General features: G+C 39.7%; 1 protein-coding gene across 3 annotated transcripts in view; it reads right to left on the reverse strand.

Annotated features, from left to right (window-relative positions):
- Positions 1–18,315, reverse strand: part of wt1b (WT1 transcription factor b) — a 31,740-nt gene extending 13,425 nt beyond the window's left edge. The window contains exons 1-4 of one of the 3 annotated variants that reach the window (XM_060922866.1): positions 17,934–18,315; positions 13,448–13,555; positions 9,603–9,693; positions 481–552 (exon numbers count right to left, since the gene is read on the reverse strand). In XM_060922866.1, the coding sequence (XP_060778849.1) occupies positions 481–552; positions 9,603–9,693; positions 13,448–13,555; positions 17,934–18,315 (653 nt within the window). Of the gene's footprint in view, positions 1–480; positions 553–9,602; positions 9,694–13,447; positions 13,559–17,933 lie in introns of all 3 variants that reach the window. The other 2 variants (XM_060922865.1, XM_060922867.1) reach the window with 2 other exon arrangements.
- Positions 18,316–19,325: the final 1,010 nt, after the last annotated feature.

Raw genomic sequence — 19,325 nt, forward strand, 5'->3', positions numbered from 1 at the left:
GCCCATCTCCAATTTTCTTCCTCTACATAAATCGACATAAGACATACCCTTGAGTTTCCCACCCCAACGGCAAGTGTTTGTTTCTTAAAACCTGATTTCAGTGCCTCTTCTTGAGAGTGTACCATTCCATCCCTAGCACAAGCTAACTGACATGAAAAGTTATGAATGGCTAAGGCTGAGTCAGCAGGTCATAACTGCTGTATTCTTATTAAATTCAACTGAAACAATTTTCTCAGCCTTTTCAGCATTATGTGAACCCTGCAGCTGTGTGCTGATATGAAACTGAGTCTAGCTCTTTGATGATAACCCAGAGTAGAGGCTATCTGTTGCCAGAATAACTCATCTCAGGCCAGGTCAGCAGGATTGAAGATCCCCTTTTAATACACCACTTCCTGCATACGTAATGGCTCTGAATTACAGTTCAAAAGGAAATAGAAACACTATGAACAACAGTGCAAAGTGGTCTGAGAAATATCGTACCTCTTGATGGTGGAGGCCAGACTGTTGACCGGGTTCCAGGTCACGCGTTCTGTCATTTGGTACAGATTATCACTGCCAGAAAGCAAACAAATAAAACCACAGTGTAAGAGAAAGAGAGAGGCTGGAAGGCAGTTGGAAGGTTGTGAGTTCAAATCCCAGGACTGTCAAGTTGTGAACAATACCCTTAACCTTCACCTCCTGAGGCTTTAACCAAAATCTGACTCACTTTGAAGTAAGGAATAAACTATGTCATGCTGTTATATGATTTTTCAACAGTGGGAGCATGAAGGGCCATTATCACCAAGAAGTTGATTATTTTCCTATAACAACACACCCTGATGTGTTTTATTCCCCCTATGCTACAACAATTTGCCTGTGATTACAATTTTTAATTGATTGATTGATTGATTGATTGATTGATTGATTGATTGATTGATTGATTGATTAATAACAAGTCATACTTCTTATCCATTTATAGTTACATTTAATGCTCTTGAATGTCAATGCAGTGTTTCCCCTACCATTATATTGCCCCCCCTCCCCAAAAGGCCTCCCCCTTACTCACCTAACAAAGTGCTGACAACTGAGACTTCATAAATGTTAAATAAAAGTCCCTTTAAAGAAAACTTCAGGATATCAGTGATTATACTTTCTTTTTAAAAATAACAACAGGGTGTTTTTTAACATCCATTTATTATTAACCTTAGATTATGCAAAGTCTCCAGCATACAATTCGCTGTGAAGAAACAATGTGTTAAAATGGGTGCATTAATATAAAACTGTGATTTGAATTACGGCGTTGCTATTCCTGAACATTTTTTAAAACACCGCCTGACCAATCAGATTCCAAGAATTCAACAGCACTGTGGTATAAGTCAATTAATACATATACATTAAAAAAAAACCTCACTCTCTTGCTTTCTCATGAGACACACTGTGCACCTTTTGTACTGTATTAAGGCTTTGTGTAGTAAGTAACACTGCCTGGGATTAGTGTGTGTTAGGGGCGGGAAAGGGAGCAGGATAAATGAGTGTGTCTGCTACTGGTAATGTTTAATATTTACATCCATTAACTGGACAGTCAATTTAATCCAGCAACTTTAACTGAAGTTAATCCAATCCAATCTCGAGGCATATTAAATACAGCAACTTTAAATCAGGAGTAAAGCTACACAGGAGACCTCGCAGGAAATCTGTTAGCCTCTAGTTATCTACTGAACAGCCTGCTAATTTCAATAGATCACCATATAACTGGCTGTAGAACCTTAAATATAAATTATAACCAACTTTCTACTACAAACTGGATGCTCTGAGTAGACAACAAGCTGCCTCTTGCGTCTAAATTGTCATCAAGGACAACAACTAATACAATCTACAACCCCAATTCCAGAAAAGTTGAGACGCTGTGTAAAATGTAAATAAAAACAGAATGCAATGATTTGCAAATCTCATAAACCCATATATTTTTCACAATAGAATATAGACAACATATCAAATGTTTAAACTGAGACATTTTACCATTTCATGAAAAATATTAGCTCATTTTGAATTTGATGGCAGCAACACGTCTCAAAAAAGGTGGGACGGGGGAAACAAAAGGCTGGAAAAGTAAGTGGTACTTTAAAAAAAAGTTCATTGTGAAAGAGAGTGTTCATTGTGCTGCTCGCGCTAACATTTTACAATTATCTTTATGCTGCAATGCTTTTGGGAAACTCAGGCCATGTCAGTAGCATGATTGGGTATAAAAAGAGCATCAGAGAGGCTGAGTCTCTCAGAAGTAAAGACGGGCAGACATTCACCAATCTGTGAAAAACTGTGTCTACAAATTGTGAAACAATTTCAGAATAATGCTCCACAATGTAAAATTGCGAAGACTTTGAATATCTCATTATCTACAGTACATAATATAATCAAAAGATTCTGAGAATCTGGAGAAATCTCTGTGCACAAGGGACAAGGCCAAAAATCAGTATTGGATGCCTGTGATCGTCGAGTCCTCAGGCAGCACATTAAAAGCAGGCATAATTCTGTAATGGAAATCATTGCATGGGCTCAGGAACACTTCCAGAAATCACTGTCTGTGAACACAGTTCACCGTGCTATCCACAAATACAGGTTCAAGCTCTATCATGCAAAGAAGAAGCCATATGTGAACATGATCCAGAAATGCCGCTGTCTTCTCTGGGCCAAAGCTAATTTAAAATGGACTGAGGCAAAGGGGAAAACTGTTCTGTGGTCAGACGAATCGAAATTTGAAATTTTTTTTGGAAACCATGGACACCGTGTCCTCCGGACTAAAGAGGAGAGAGACCATCCGCCTTGTTATCATTGCTCAGTTCAAAAGTCTGCATCTCTGATGGTATGGGGGGTGCATTAGTGCCTATGGCATGGGCAGCTTGCACATCTTGAAAGGCACCATCAATGCTGAAAGGTTTTAGAGCAACATGTGCTCCCATCCAGACGACATCTTTTTCTGGGAAGGTCTTGCATATTTCAGCAAGACACTGCTAAACCACATACTGCATCTATTACAACAGCATGACTTCATAGCAGAAGAGTGCGGGTGCTGAAGTGGCCTGCCTGCAGTCCAGCCCTTTCAGCAGTTGAAAACATTCGGCACATCATGAAACGAAAAATACAACAAAGAAGACCCAGGACTATTGCCCAACTAGAATCCTGTAGTAGGTAAGAATAGGACAACATTCCTCTCTCAAAACTCCAGCAACTGGTCTCCTTAGTTCCCAAACGTTTATGGAGTGGTATTAAAGGAAGAGGGGATGCTACACAGTGGTAAACATGACTCTGTCCCAACTTTTTTGAGACGTGTTGCTGCCATGAAATTCAAAATTACTTTTTTTTTTCTTAAAATGGGACATTTTCTCAGCTTAAACATTTGATATGTTGTCTATGTTCTATTGTGAAAAATATATGGGTTTATGATATTTGCAAATCATTGCATTCTGTTTTTATTTACATTTTACACAGTGTCCGAAATTTTTTGGAATTGGGGTTGTAATACTTAACTAGCAAATTTAGCTAGAGAAATGTGCCGTTACTTTAAACAAATGCCATTACTTTAAACAAATGTTACAGTCTGCATACTGTAAATATTAATTACAGTATGCAGACGATTAATATTATATACAGTATTTAATTTAGCTACTTTCTCAGTTCTCTTTGAACACTGCATGCTAGCAAAAGGATCATAATTCACCCAAAGAATTAGCAATTTTTATAGTCATATTTTATAGGGATGTTGTATGTGCTCTATATTGTTGCATTTCATATAAGTTGTTGAATTTTCTTGGTCTGATCTACCATTTACATGCAGTAAATAAATAGTTTCTGATTTTGATTTTACAAGAAAAGAACAGAAGCTGCTGTACAGTTTCTGCTCTGCTATGTGTTTACACACCAGATTAACATCCTCAGGAGCAGTGACGCACTCTCACTCTCATATCTGATCAATGACAGCAGAACCACAGAGATCTGGAGAATCAGCGTGCCTGGTACAGTGTTGTAATCATGTAACGTCATGAAAGTGCTGACAGCAGGGAGGGGTTAAGAAGGAAAGAGGCTGAATTAACCAGCACTTGGTCTGTGCTCAAGTAGCAAATGAATTTGTGAGTGTAGCTAGGATTGTGCGAGGGAACAGCTGTAATGTTTCACTTTAATCTAAACCAGGACAAAATCCAACAATTCAAAGTTTAGAAGATGTTTTTTTTCCAACATGGCAGAATCTAATCCAAGCATGGATCTGAGCAGCATCCGAGCCACTGTTTCGTTTTGTTTTTCTTTAATTTCTCACCTGTCTATGTATTCTACAGTTACACTTTGCAGGCACTTTTATGTGGGTAGATTTACAAGCAAAGGAGGATACCATCCAAGCTTACAGCAGAGTAGCTGAGAGTTAAGGGCTTTGTTCAAGTTAGTGTTGTAGTCAAGACCACCTAAACCGAGACCAAGTCATAACCAAGACCAGAGTGCATCAAGACCAAGACAAGATCAGACTTTGAGGGGTTGAAATCAAGTCAAGACCAAGGCAGGGTGAGACCAAGTCAAGACCAGGACCAGACCAGTGGGTATGAAGGGGGCGGGGAGGGGTGACAGCCATTAACAGGAAGAAAAATTTTGAATTAGCAGTGAGTCACATTATTGGTTGCATTTGAAGCAGAAAATTTTACATTCAATCACAGTAATGATGTTAACAAACAAATCAGACAATGCAGAGGCAGTTTAGTGAAATCTCCGCAGTTGTGGTCTTGACCAGTCTTGAAACAAAGTCCCAAGTCCTCCATGTCTAAGACCAAGACAAAGTCCTTCCTGTGCTAGGGCTTGGTCTTCCCAGGCAGTCTCCTGTCCCAGTACTAATCAGGCCCTTAAGGCACATTGGGCAGTGCCAATTGCTGCTTCTATAGCCCTCGGCCTCTTGCCTACTATACAGCTACAGTGGGAGGGAGCTAGTCCTCCGGTAACCATGAGAGTTTGACTCCCCACTTGCATCTGTATTTCAGCGTGTCATGTCAGATGGCAGTAGATACCATTTTTATGATGGTCTTTGGTATGACCTGACCATGAGTAGAACTCACAATCTCCCAGTCAAGAGGTGGACACACTAACTACTAGGCCAGCTCACAGTGAAATCAAGACAAGACCAAGTAAAAATGCGGTGGATTCTGAGACAAGAGTGAGACCTTCAAAAAATGGTCTTGAGACTGGTCTCGAGTACTACAACACTATTTCAAGTTCACTCAAAATAGTCATCATAGTCTCATCAATATGCTTAGGCTTGACTAAATATGACTGATTTTTCTAGACATACTGAGGTAAAGTTTGGTGTTCCACAAGGTTCTGTCTTAGGCCTACTGCTTTTTTCTTTATATTGTTACCTCTGGGTGATATTATTTGTAAGCATGGTATTAGTTTCCACTGTTATGCTGATGACACACAGTTGTATGTTTCTGCAAAGCCAGATGAGAGTCACCAGCTTAATAGAATTGAGGAATGTGTAAAGGACATTAAAAACTGGATGCTTATTAACTTCCTTCTGCTTAACTCTGACAAGACTGAAGTACTTGTACTAGGACCACATGCAAAGTAGGTTTTCTGATTACACAGTAACTTTGGATGGGCCTTCTGTTTCTTCACATGTCGCAGTAAAAGACCTCGGTGTGATCATTGACTCGTCTTTTATTTGAAACTCATATCAATAACATTACCTGGATAGCTTTCTTTCATTTCAGAAATATTGCTAAGATAAGAAATATAATGTCACTACATCCATTACCACTTATCCTGTGTAAGGTCGCGGGCAAGCTGGAGCCTATCCCAGCTGACTATGGGCGAAAGGCAGGGTACACCCTGGACAAGTCGCCAAATCATCATAGGGCTGACACGTAGAGACAACCATTCACACCTACCGTCAATTTAGAGCTACCAGTTAGCCTAACCTGCATGTCTTTGGACTGTGGGGAAAACCGGAGCACCCAGAGGAAACCCATGCAGACACAGGAAAAACATGCAAACTCCACACAGAAAGGTCCCCATCAGCCACTGGGCTCGAACCCAGAACCTTCTTGCTGTGAGGCAACAGTGCTAACCACTACACCACCGTGCCACCTAATGTGCCACCTAGTTTTTCTGTACATGATGCAGAAAAACTAGTTCATGCTTTTGTTACCTCTAGGTTGGATTAATGTAATGCTTACTTCAAATCATTAGTTTTCTTTTGTTTCAGACATGTGAAAGTTTTTACCTTTACCTGACATGTTTTGACGGTGTAACTTCCATCTTCATCAGAGGGTCACCCAGATGTTGGTGTGTGACGTGCCTTTATAATCAGCTGATGTTAAGGATCAGCTGATTATAAAGGCATGTCACACACCAACATCCGGGTGACCCTCTGATGAAGACGGAAGTTACATTGTCGAAATATGTCAGGTAAAGGTAAAAACTTTTACATGTCTGAAACAAAATAAAACTAATGATTTGATTTAAGAAGAAGACATAATGAACGTAATATATTTATTTAATGCTTACTGTCTGGATGTTCCAATAAGTGCATAAACAAGCTCCAGTTAGTTCAAAATGCAGCAGCAAGAGTCCTTACTACAACTAGAAGATATGACCACATCACCCCTGCACTGGCTCCCATTCAAATTTTGTATAGATTATAAAATACTACTGTTGACCTTTAAAGCACTGAATGGTCTTGCACAACAGTACCTTAGTGAGCTTCTGGTCCTTTATGACCCACCATGCCTACTTAGATCAAAAGGTGCAGGTTATCTGCTGGTACCTCATATAGTGAAGGCTACATCAGGGGGCAGAGCCTTTTCTTACAAAGCCCCACAGTTATGGAACAGCCTTCCAAGCAGTGTTTGGGTCTCAGACACGGTTTCAGTGTTTAAGTCTAGGCTGAAAACATATCTATTTAGTCAAGCCTTTTATTAATAGTTTTTAATAAGTAAAGGAGTAGCTCTGGAGGGTCCTTAGGCATAGAGTGTTTTGGTAAACTGGGATGTATGGATGCTGTCATCCCCTCAGTCACTCACTCACTCGGGTTTGTTGTATGGATGCTGTCACTCACTCACTCACTCACTCACTCACTCACTCACTCACTCACTCGGGTTTGTTGACAGTGTAGTGGCTGGATGCTTTATGTTCCAGGGTGCCCTCATGTATGTGTTACCTTCTGGCTCTCCCCTTTTAGTTATGCTGTCATAATTAGTTTTGCCAGAGTCCCTGCTTGCACTCAGTGCAAAATGTATCCTGTTCTTACTCATTAGGTGACATTGGGCATACCTAACAACCTGTGTTTTCTCTCTCTCTTTCTCCCCCTTCCCCCGTCTGTCCCTCTGAATTAAGTCAAGTCAAGTTTATTTGTATAGCGCTTTTAACAATAAACATTGTCGCAAAGTAGCTTTACAGAATTTGAATGACTTAAAATATGAGCTAATTTTATCCCCAATCTATCCCCAACGAGCATACCTGTGGTGATGGTGGCAAGGAAAAACTCCCTCAGACGACACGAGGAAGAAACCTCGAGAGGAACCAGACTCAAAAGGGAACCCATCCCCATCTGGGCAACAACAGATAACATGACTATAACATTAACAGTCCTAACAAAGTCAGCTTCATTGATGCTATAAACCCCCCACCAGTGGAAACCCGAGTGCAAAACCGTTCACGACAACCGCAGTCCCAAAGTCAGCAAGTCAGCTGCAGTCCTAAAGTCATTAAGTCAACTGCAGTCCCCAGCCACAAAAACATCACTGCAAGAGTCCAGAGTGTCCTCCAGGCGCGACCCCCAACTGTCCACATGGGGCTGCCCTCCACAGGAGCGATGCGATGAGACTCCAACCAGACACAGGGCACCAGGATGAATTACATATTGATCCTGAGACACCAGTAAGATGCTGACCTCTTCTGCTCCTCAGACCTGCCTGATCCATCCTGATGCCCTACATCTGGCTGGAGTCTCATCATATTGCTCCTGTGGAGGATGGCCCCATATGGACAGTCAAAAGTCACACTTGGAAGATGGCTCTGGACACTTACACTAATACATTTGTGTCTGAGGACTACAGTTGACTTGCTAACTTTAGCAGTTGTCATGAACAGTTTTGCACTCAAGTTTCCATCAATGAACAGTTTATAACTTCAACAAAGCAGACTTCATGTTAAAACTATAATGATTTTCCTGTTTTCACAGTTATACTTTGTGACTCTATAGGACACAGTTATAGAAATTAGCTATTTATAATCACGCTATCTGTTATCACCCAAATGAGAATGGGTTCCCTTCTGAGTCTGGTTCCTCTTAAGGTTTCTTCTTCATGTCATCTGAGGGAGTTTTTCCTTGCCACTGTCGCCACAGGCTTGTTCACTGGAGATAGATTAGGGATAAATTAGGGATAAAATTAGCTCATGTTTAAAGCCTTTAATTTTCTGTAAAGCTGCTTTGCAACAATGTCCATTGTTAAAAACGCTATACAAATAAACTTGAATTGACTTAACTTTCACTGTTTTGTAACTGTAGCCCCTACCCACAAACATAAATGAAGAGCAAACCACAAACACTGAGTGATATAAAAATTTTACACCCTTATCTATGGAGCCGTTTGTTTTAGAAACTTATGACTTGCTAACTTTAAACTACTATATTATTAATCACTGGTCTTGAAGTTAAATGCTAAAAATGCTCTTCCCACCAATAACAGTTATATTAGTGATATTTCTGCTGTTAGTGATAATTGTGTTTCTACAATGCTGAGTTGATGTATTCTGCTTTTGCTTATATGTGAGGTAAGAGTTGATCTGTTTAGCTGCTTTGGATCATGGTTTTATCTTGGCAAAGTGCTTTTGGGGAAATTGGCTGAACATACAGTTGTGCTACAGGAAGGCAAGGAGGCGTCATCAAGTCTTATCAACACTGGGTCTGATATTTTGGGTTCTCTATGATCTCCCTTTTCTCCAAACAACATGAGAACACTATTCCAAGAATGTTTTATAACCAAACTATGATTGATACTTTTCTCTTGAATTTTGTCCTAAACTCTTTGGTTTTGCATGATGCAGTTTGTTGACATTATCCCAATTAATTTCATTTCAGTTCGTGGTTGTAACACTACAAAATATTGAAATGTTCAATGGGTGGGGGGTAAATACTTATTCAAGACACTGTCCTTTATTTTACTTTTTCAATCTGTCCTCTAATTTGTTCTCCTGCCATTCCAATTAGCCCTCTCCTGTTTTTGTGCCATGTTCCCTACACTCATCATATCCCCATAATTTCCCTTTAGAGGCCTCTACTTCTGTCCTCGACCTCTGATTTACCCCAGTACTTTTCTCTCTGGGGATGACTAGGCAGGGAAGAGGAATTTGGAGGAAACGGACTGTAGATCACATTGAATGCATTTTGGCCTGCCAAGGGCTGCTGCGTGGATCTTAACATTTACACAGACAGCATGTCTCTTTGCTGGCTTACACCGGAATTCTGAGTCACACAGTGGAAGAATCTGCCATTAACATAGAAAATGTTGTCAGATTAGTTAAGAGAATAAAATTGGTTTACATGTGAATCCAAGAAAGTAGAAGGGGAAAAAAGACAGCTGCTGTACCTGTTGTAGCTGTTTCGTAAAAGCAGAGTCTGGCTGTCGTTGGGGGTGTGGCAACCATAGACAGGGGGTGGGGCCAGATACTGCTGCTCGTCTATGAAAAAAAAAGGAATGAAATAAAAATATATATTTAACGGTTATTCCACGAAATCGAGATGTGCATGAGCTGATAGCCGATGAGGCGCGTAGTGCCGTATAAGCCATGTATGACGAGATTGAGTGGAATAACTGTTTTATTCTATCCACATTCACTGGATTTTGAGAAACAGAGCTTTTTTTTTTGCAAATTCAATAAATAAAAACTATACAAAACATCCGACAAAATCATTTCTGCTTAGAATGTAAACAAACTGGTGAAATGACAGTAGCAATTTGTGAAAAATGCTATAATAATAATTCTTGAAAAATTAAAAAAAAGATACATTCTTACTATCAAATACTTTTATTTCATATTTTGTTGCTTTTGGGGGGGTGTTTTCAAGTAGAGTTTTTATTTCGTCCTCGGTTGGTTCAGCAACACGCTCCACCATTTTATTTTTCTCTACTCATGGTATATGAGCTGATAGCCTAGTAGTAGAGTAGCCAATCAGAGCACGTGATTGCTCATATCCAGTGAATGTGGATAGAATAATTTCAATTATTCCCTATATGCCATTCCTCCTCCTCCTCCATTTGTAGTATCAAGAATATCAGTGCCGTTTATTGTTTTCATTACATTGTCTTCATTACTGTTTGACTATGTTTTAATAAGCTTGTGAATCAACTTCCATTTCCACCAGATGAACTAAACATAGGAATTATTAAATGAAAAGTTTTACACAAATTTTCCCCAAATTAACCTCTGTTCATTTTTACACTGGAGCTACAAGGTTAATAATAGCTCTATTTTGAACTTGAATGGTTTGGCATGGTTCTTAACAACATTGTCCAAAGCATTCAAATTACTAACCAATATTTTGAGTGGACTGAGTTCCATTGTATGTTAGCTCCTCGGATGAGTACTAAAGAATCAAACTTTGGATACCAAATATCTAAAGTTTGTCTAGGATAAATTTAGTATACATGGAAATTTGTGTCAATTTTATTTAATGACTATGTTCAGACTAAAAAAAGCTCTCGTACTTCCAAGATCCCCTACTCCTATTTTCCTGTTTACGCTGTACAGGAGGACTAACAAATTGTTCTTCAGGGATTACATATTGAAGTGTGGCCTTTTCCTCACTCCAGTTATCCAAACAGGCCCCGTGCTCTCCAAGCTCATAAAGCACTCACATGGATTTCTGTATCAGGCATGAAGAACTAAAAGAGGATTGGGTCCTTTAAATTTACCAGCACTAAGGGGGTAAAAATGGGTCCCCTGGCAAGATTACACATTCTTCTGGCCTTTACCACAGTCTGCTACAGATTCTCCACTGACGAGGAGGATTAATTATCTATTTACACTGAAAGATGATACCTATCAGAGCGAATTGGTTTTGCTACCTTGTTAAGATTCTGTGCTAATGATTATTGGAATGTATTCACCTTCATTTGTAAGTTACATTGACTCAAAGCAATTGCCATATGATAGAAAAAATATCAGAACACTTGTAGGATTTTAAGCCTACCAGACAATTCACAGTTACTCTATGAAATCGAGTCGTATATAAACTGATAGCCGAGTTGGCTATAAGCCATGTATAATGAGATTGAGTGGAATAACTGTTTTATTCTCTCCACATTCACTGGATTTTGAGAAACAGAGCATTTTTATTATTATTATTATTATTATTATTATTATTATTATTATTATTATTTATATTATTTTGCAAATTCAATAAATAAAAACTTTATACAAAATGTCTGACAAAATCATTTCTGCTTAGAATGTAAACAAACCGGCAAAATGACAGGAGCAGTTTGTGAAAAATGCAATAATAATACTTCTGGAAAAATTAAAAAGATACGTTCTTACTATCAAATACTTTTATTCCATATTTTATTTTGCTTTTTTGTATTTTTGGGGGTTTTCTTTCCGAGTAGAGATTTTATTCCATCCTCGGTTGGTTCAGCAACACGCTCTGCCATTTTGTTTTTCTCTTCTCACAGTATATGAGCTGACATCCTTGTAGTAGAGTAGCCAATCAGAGCATGCGATTGCTCATATCCAGTGAATGTGGATAGAATAAGACTTATTATAGCCCAGCCCTCGGAATTCTTGATTCTGATCAGACAGAAGATTTTGATTCATTTTCTAAATGGAACTTTTAAAACGGGAACTATTGTCAGAACTACAGTTATGTAGTTCTGACAATAGTTCCCGTTTTAATTCAGGTAACAGGTTTATATCAATGCATTTATTCTGATACATTTTTGTTTCTATAGTTACAACTCTGTCAGACAGATTTGAAATTATAATCTAGATTATAGTGAATGGATTAACAGGCTGTAATAAATGGGTTTAAGAAAAGTGTTGGTATTTAAGAAAGACGAATAGGAGATGTTTAATTAGCGTTCATGGTAGGAGTTGCAAGTGTCAGGGTTTTATAAAAGGTAGAGTTTATGTTTCCACCATGGCGATGTCTAAGAACGCAGGGCTTTGTGTCTTTCAGTATTCCCAGTAACATATATTTTTACCTACAAGAGAATTCTTGATAGCTGCTATAACATCAGTGATAACAACAAAGAGATAAAGTACAAAGTCTCTTTTTTTAAATAAAATGAATGTGATGTTTGTAATAATTATGATAGAAATGTGTAAAAAAAATAAAAAATGTAATAAATATAAACGCTGCTGTGAGATAAGAGGAATAAAACATTTCAGGGCATGCTATTATAAGAAAATAATCATATTTGGGGTAGATTTGCATCAGATCACATCACAACAACCCCACTGTTGATATTTTTCCGAGAAGTGCACACTGTGTCATGTTTTATTACTTCATTAATCGCAAATTGGAACAGTTTTTGGAACAGACAGATGCAAGGCATATGGTTATTCTCACTGTTGCAACTGATTTGATGTCATTTTTCACACCTGTGACCATAATTTATAATGTAAAAGAGAGAACAAAGCTCCTAGAAGTTACACATACACCCTCCATCTGGAGTCCTAAAACCACAGTGGAGGTGGATAACAAAAAAAAAAAAAAAAACAGGGAACACTTACAAAATTTACTGCACTGACATTACAACTCCTTTTGCATTTTAACCTCACAATGACTTGGAGTTCATTTTTCCCCAGTTTCTTTAGTTACTCTATGTTTCTTGTCTCTCACATACACACAAGCACACATACACACACACACACACACACACACACATATATATGTATGTATGTGTGTGTGTGTGTGTGTGTGTGTTAGCACTGTCGCCTCACAGCAAGAAGGTACTGGGTTCAAGTCCAGTGGCTGACGAGGGCCTTTCTGTGTGGAGTTTGCATGTTCTCCCCGTGTTTGCATGGGTTTCCTCCGGGTGCTCCGGTTTCCCCCACAGTCCAAAGACATGCAGGTTAGGCTAATTGGTGGCTCTAAATTGACCATAGGTGTGAGTGTGAATGGTTGTGTGTCTCTGTGTGTCAGCCCTGCGATGACCTGGCAACTTGTCGAGGGTGTACCTTGCCTCTCGCCCATAGTCAGCTGGGATAGGCTCCAGCTTGCCTGCGACCCTGTAGGACAGGATAAGCGGCTACAGATAATAGATGGATATATATATATATACACACACACACACACGCGTGTATGTAGTAAAATATATAATGGTGGTTTTACAATGTATGCAATGGCTCATTCTGATGTAAAGCTTTTTTTATGTTTGTTTTTATGGAGGGTTGAAGGGATGGAGGGTGTGGGTGTGTCAGGTGTACTTACCCACAGTGGGCTGTGACAAAGCTTCCTCATGTTTGAAAGGATGAGAACAAGGAAAGGATGGTGAATGGTGAACAGGAGTGTGGGGAAAACTTAACGCTCCATCCACATCTGCTGTATTAGAACAAGTGAGAGAGAAAAAGTTAGCCTTATAATCTCAGTGCTCTTATTTCTAAAGCTTTATAGGAACAATTGAGGAATAAAACACAATGGAGTGTGCTGGTATAGGAAAGGAATCAATGACAGGTTGGGTTTTTTTTCTCTTATACCACAGGAATTTGCCTATTATTATCTCATCTCATCTCATTATCTCTAGCCGCTTTATCCTTCTACAGGGTCGCAGGCAAGCTGGAGCCTATCCCAGCTGACTACGGGCAAAAGACGGGGTACACCCTGGACAAGTCACCAGGTCATCACAGGGCTTGACACATAGACACAGACAACCAATCACACTCACATTCACACCTACGGTCAATTTAGAGTCACCAGTTAACCTAACCTGCATGTCTTTGGACTGTGGGGGAAATCGGAGCACCTGGAGGAAACCCACGCGGACACGGGGAGAACATGCAAACTCCACACAGAAAGGCCCTCGCTGGCCCCGGGGCTCGAACCCAGGACCTTCTTGCTGTGAGGCGACAGCGCTAACCACTACACCACCGTGCCGCCCCTATTATTATTATTATTTATTATTATTATTAATAATAGTAGTAGTAGTCATCATCATCATAATAAATGGACAAATTTATATAGCGCCATATCTATCACTCTATGGCACTTTACACTAATAATAATCAAAATTGACTGTGTACAAGAAAATAAATATCTAGAAAATATGTATACATAAATAAAATCATAATCAGTTATTCATAAGCCATTCTAAAGAGGTGTGTTTTAAGTTCTTTTGTGAACTATTTGAGATTGGTTATGTTCTTTAAGTTCTTTGGAAGTGCATTCCATAGTTTAGGGCCAGCATACTTAAATGTCCTTCCACCAAAAGTACTGCATTTGAATCTTGGAATGACGGGATCATTGTTGCCACATTGTTCCACATGGAGAAGTTCTGTAAGATATGACGGCGAGGATCCATTAAGCAACTTGTGTGCAGTAACCAAGATTTTATTGTCGATCCTTCCTCTAATAGGCAACCAATGGAGAACTTTCATTACAGATGTAATACAATCATACTTGTCAGTGCGGATGATAAATCATGCAGACGACTTCTGTATAGCATGGCATGTCATAGTCTTTATTCGTTCGTGCAGATTGTCAGCAATTAGGGCAACTGGCTACTTTAAATTGCCCACAGGTGTGAATGTGAATGCTTGTTCATCTCTGTGTTAGCCCTGTGATAGATTGGCGACCAGACCAGGGTCTGGTACCCTGCCCCTCTCCTGAAGTCAACTGGGATTGGCTCCAGCTTACCCATGACCCTGAAGGATAAGTGAAATAGAAAATGGATGGATTCATGGGTGGATGGATGGAAAGTCTTCAGGACAGAAGGCTCAAGAGAGCGAGAAATGAGAAGCTGGTGAGGGAACAATTGTTTATAGCTACTATAATGTCAGTGATAACAGGAATTAATTTGTTTTTATGTTTTTCAGATCAATGTAGTTGTAACTACAAATGGATAAAGTGCATCATGTGTCATTCTTTAATAAATAAAACAATAAATGCAATCATTATAAAACTGTGTTATAAGAGGAAGAAAACATGTCGAGCTGCATCACACAATTCCATTGTTGATTATTTTCCTGTAACGTCACAATGCAGTCATGTTTTATTCCTTATGTTTACCAAATTTACTCATCTGTTGTTTCCTCAATACACTATGAAATAGATCACATGTAATTAAAATGTTGCTAGTTATACAGCATCACAAAATGCACAATTTGTCAGTGTCAGCTACCTACAAATACACATACACTGTCAGAAACAGGAGTACAGTAGGAGTCCATTTCTGTCCCCCAAGGTACAATCTACACTAATGTACTCCCTAGGGCTCATTATTGGACGTCAGGGTAACTATTGGCCCTTTTCCACTACCCTTTTTCAGCTCACTTCAGCTCGCTTCAGCTCACTTCAGCCCGACACGGCTCGCGTTTCGACTACCTCAGAGCGGCGCGACTCAGCTCGCTTCAGCCCTGCTTAGCACCCAAAACTCGCACGGTTTTGGAGTGGGGCTGAAGCGAGCCAAACCGAGCTGAGTGGGGCTAGGGGCGTGAGGAGACACTCCCCTGTGCACTGATTGGTGAGGAGGAGTGTCCTCACATGCCCACACACGCCCCGTGAGCACGCTGGGATCTGTAAACACCGTAAACCCGGAAGAAGAAGAATTACGAATTACGAGAATTTCTGAAGCCTTATGCGCCTCGCCTCATCTATACGCTCTTGCCAGTATCTGTTTGCGTTGTCGGTGACAACAAGCCACAGCACCAAGACCAGCAACACTAACGACTCCATGTTTATTGTTTATTATCCGCTTAAAAGGTCACTGATGTCACTGTTTGCGCCGCCTAATGACATCACGTGACTTCCACCCACTTTCGCTAACTCCACCCAATGTGTCCACCCACTTCCAACCAGCACGGTTCAGCACAGTTGTAGTCGAAATGCAACTCCAACAGCCCCGCTCAGCTCGACTCAGCCCGACTCAGCACGGCACGGCTCAGCCCAACTCAGCCACGTTGGTAGTGGAAAAGCGGCATAAGTGTACCTTTTTAGGGCCAAACAGGTACATATATGTTCCCAATTAGTATATAAGTGGTACAAATAAGTACTTTAGAGGGTCCTACCCCAGTGACAAGCTGCACAATGATGTACTTTATTTTCTGAGAGTGTACACAAGATTTTCCAAAAATTCATACACACTAACACTAATGATACTTGCACTCTACACTGATGAGACATGGAATTACTTTTCTGTTATTTATCCTTGCTTTTGTCACTTGCTGCATGCCTAAGCTACTGTACACGGAAGAGGATTCTTCTTTTAACTGTGTGTCCCAAGGTTTCTTGAGGAAGTATTTTCCTTGTCTTTATGGAGGATCTAAAGCTGCACAGGTGGTGATAGTTAACGGCCTCTAAATCCCTGCTTTGGAGCTTCATAAATAAACGTGACATTTCAGAGCTATGGATATAAATTATGTATTTCACGAGCCTCTGTGCATTATGTTAAACTGCACATTTATATTCTAAAAGTGTGGGAATGTAGAACCATCCATAAGTCCTTGGAGTTAAGGAAGTTAAACTATTTTATACCACAGTGCTGTTGAATGTTTCATTCTGATTGGTCAGAAACCCTTTTTTTTATGTTGTTTTACAACCACAAAAAAAAACCCCAAACATATAACAGTGCTTGGGTGATGTATTCTATAAGACAAAGTTTATTTCACATTGATGAAACAAGATGCTTTGACGTAAAGATGTTCCTCCAACGTTTACCACTGTGGAGAAAGTCTTCAGGACAGAGGAGTTTGTAGTTTCTCAGGTAAGATGCATTTTTTTTCTTATTGTCAGTTTAAAGATAAAGAGAACAAAGAGGTTGATGTGGAAATGATTGTTTATAGCCATTATATTTAAAGTGATAACAGTAACTAACTTGTTCCAGACATTCCACAACATTAAATGCAGCAATAAATGGATAAAAAGTACACATTTTTTATTTAAAAAAAGAAATTGTGAATTGTTGTAGTATTTGGAGCTTGGTATTATAAGAAAACCAAATTTCTTATCATGTGGTTGATGATAAAAATTTTCATCTAAAACCAAGCCCTACTGTTCTATTCCTTACTAACCCATGAAACCCATATTTGCAGGCTATTTAATTGTGTGTCCTATAGTAGCTCCTGTCCCACAAGTAGCCTGTACTACTTCTGACTCCAAGACACATCCATATATCATCCACAGAGTAGCTTTTAACTCCATTTAGAAATCATTAACATTCCCCTGTGCAGGGGTTTGATCTTGATATCTCCGTCATCTCAGTCTGCATAATCATTAATGCTCAGTGATACAGTATATACTATATGTATGATATAGTGACTAAAGTAACAATATACAGTAGTAAGATATAGAGAAGTAAAGACAGAGAGAAAGTATGAATGTTTGTTTTGTAGTCCATGGCCCTTGTCATGAGATTTAGTCTTAGTCTGCAATTTAAAGGTAAGTGAAAGTTCAAGCTGTATTCATAGACAGATTGCCTTGTTTAACCACACAAACACTCGTAGCCAACAAGTTTCTAACACTGCAATGCTTTGGTGGAAATGGGGCTCTATCATCTATCATTGCCATTATTCTTAAGGAAACCTGTAGGATTTACAATATCAATTCCCCAACAACTTGCTGATAATTCTATTTACTACTGACTCATGAGCAAGATGTGAAAATGGTGCTCTGTATCCTGTTGGAGGTCTGCACAAGCTTTTTGAAGAAGCTGGCATATGCTTCCTCTATCGCAAAAATCACACAATTACACACAATCACTTACTCTGATTCCTTGGGATTGGAGGATTTTCAGCACTCAGATATGGGGTGCTGCTGAACCCCCTGTTCTGTCCAGACGATGGCTCAGTGAACGCTCCGTACCTGCAGCCTCCGGTCAACTGCCCTGAAAAGTGAACAGTGAAGGCACCAAGGGTGCAGTGAGGGTCATCATGGGTGTCCACTGACCCCCAGCCAGGCTCCTGCTTGATGAATGAGTGTGAGGGCAGAGCGCTGTATGGAGAGCCAGGGTGGAAGTCGACGATCGGACCCCACTGAGGAGCTCCACTGTTGGGTGCTGGAAGAGGTGGTAGAGTGGGTACGGCGGGCATGAGGGGAGTTAGGTCCCGCACATCCGATCCCATCAGCCCACACGATTCGGTCAACATTTAGAGCAATAGACTAAAACAAAAATGGGCAGAAATTTCGCTCAATAACTTTTCGTGAATCTTTATGGAAACTGTAGCAAATGGTTCCTCTATGTTTTCCTACAAACAAGTTTGAAGATTTGCCCAAGTCCTTAGAGATGCATTACAAATCAAAGTCCAACACAGTGAGCACTTCAGAGTGCTGGTTCTTCTTGACCTGGTTCTTCAGGAGTGAGGTTCATGTGATGGAAAGGGGTTCGAAGAGGCACAAGGAGGTAGAGTGGGTGAGATAGGAGTCACCTCGATCCTTTCGAACAGTGTCTGGAGCTTGTCCGTGTGAGTCGGATGTAAAACAACCCTGGAGGAGGAGGAGTTAAGGGAGAAATGATGAGCACTTCATTAGCTTTAGTCATTCCTCTGGACAGCACTTTCTGTGACCTGACTGTCATGATTAATGTGGCTGTGGGGGCGTGAGTGTGTGGTTTATCACCACTAGGTTATAAAATAAAAGAAATAGTGTTTATTAGAATTGTATGTTGTTATGACAGGTAATTAGTAATATTAATAGAACAGTAGCAGGATATCTATAGACCTTTGAGTGTTATCTTTAAAGCTGTATTAATGTAAAATGATAGGAGATGGAAGCCTATAAATCCCATACCTGTGATGATCCATACAGGATTCACTGCTGTTGTGATGAAACATCTCTAACAGGAATACAAGCTAATAATGAAAGTGATGGCAACATTGTGTGTGTGTGTGTGTGGGGGGGACAACTGAACCAAATCTGAAAAAAAAAACATAAAATACATTATCATGAAAATCTACTTCAATAGCTGTAACTTTCACAGCTTCATCTTTTTCACTTCCCAATTTCTTTTGAAGACAATCTGGTTTTCATTAATAATTTGATGGTTTGTTGTTTTTTAATTTAAATTGTTGCTCTCACTCAGGATTTTTCTACTTTCTTATTCTTATTATCCTTGTAACGTTTTTAGGACACTATTTCTCCCTCAGTTTTCAACCAAGCA

The sequence above is a fragment of the Neoarius graeffei genome, chromosome 6 (assembly GCF_027579695.1).
Source record: "Neoarius graeffei isolate fNeoGra1 chromosome 6, fNeoGra1.pri, whole genome shotgun sequence".
Taxonomy (NCBI): domain Eukaryota; kingdom Metazoa; phylum Chordata; class Actinopteri; order Siluriformes; family Ariidae; genus Neoarius; species Neoarius graeffei.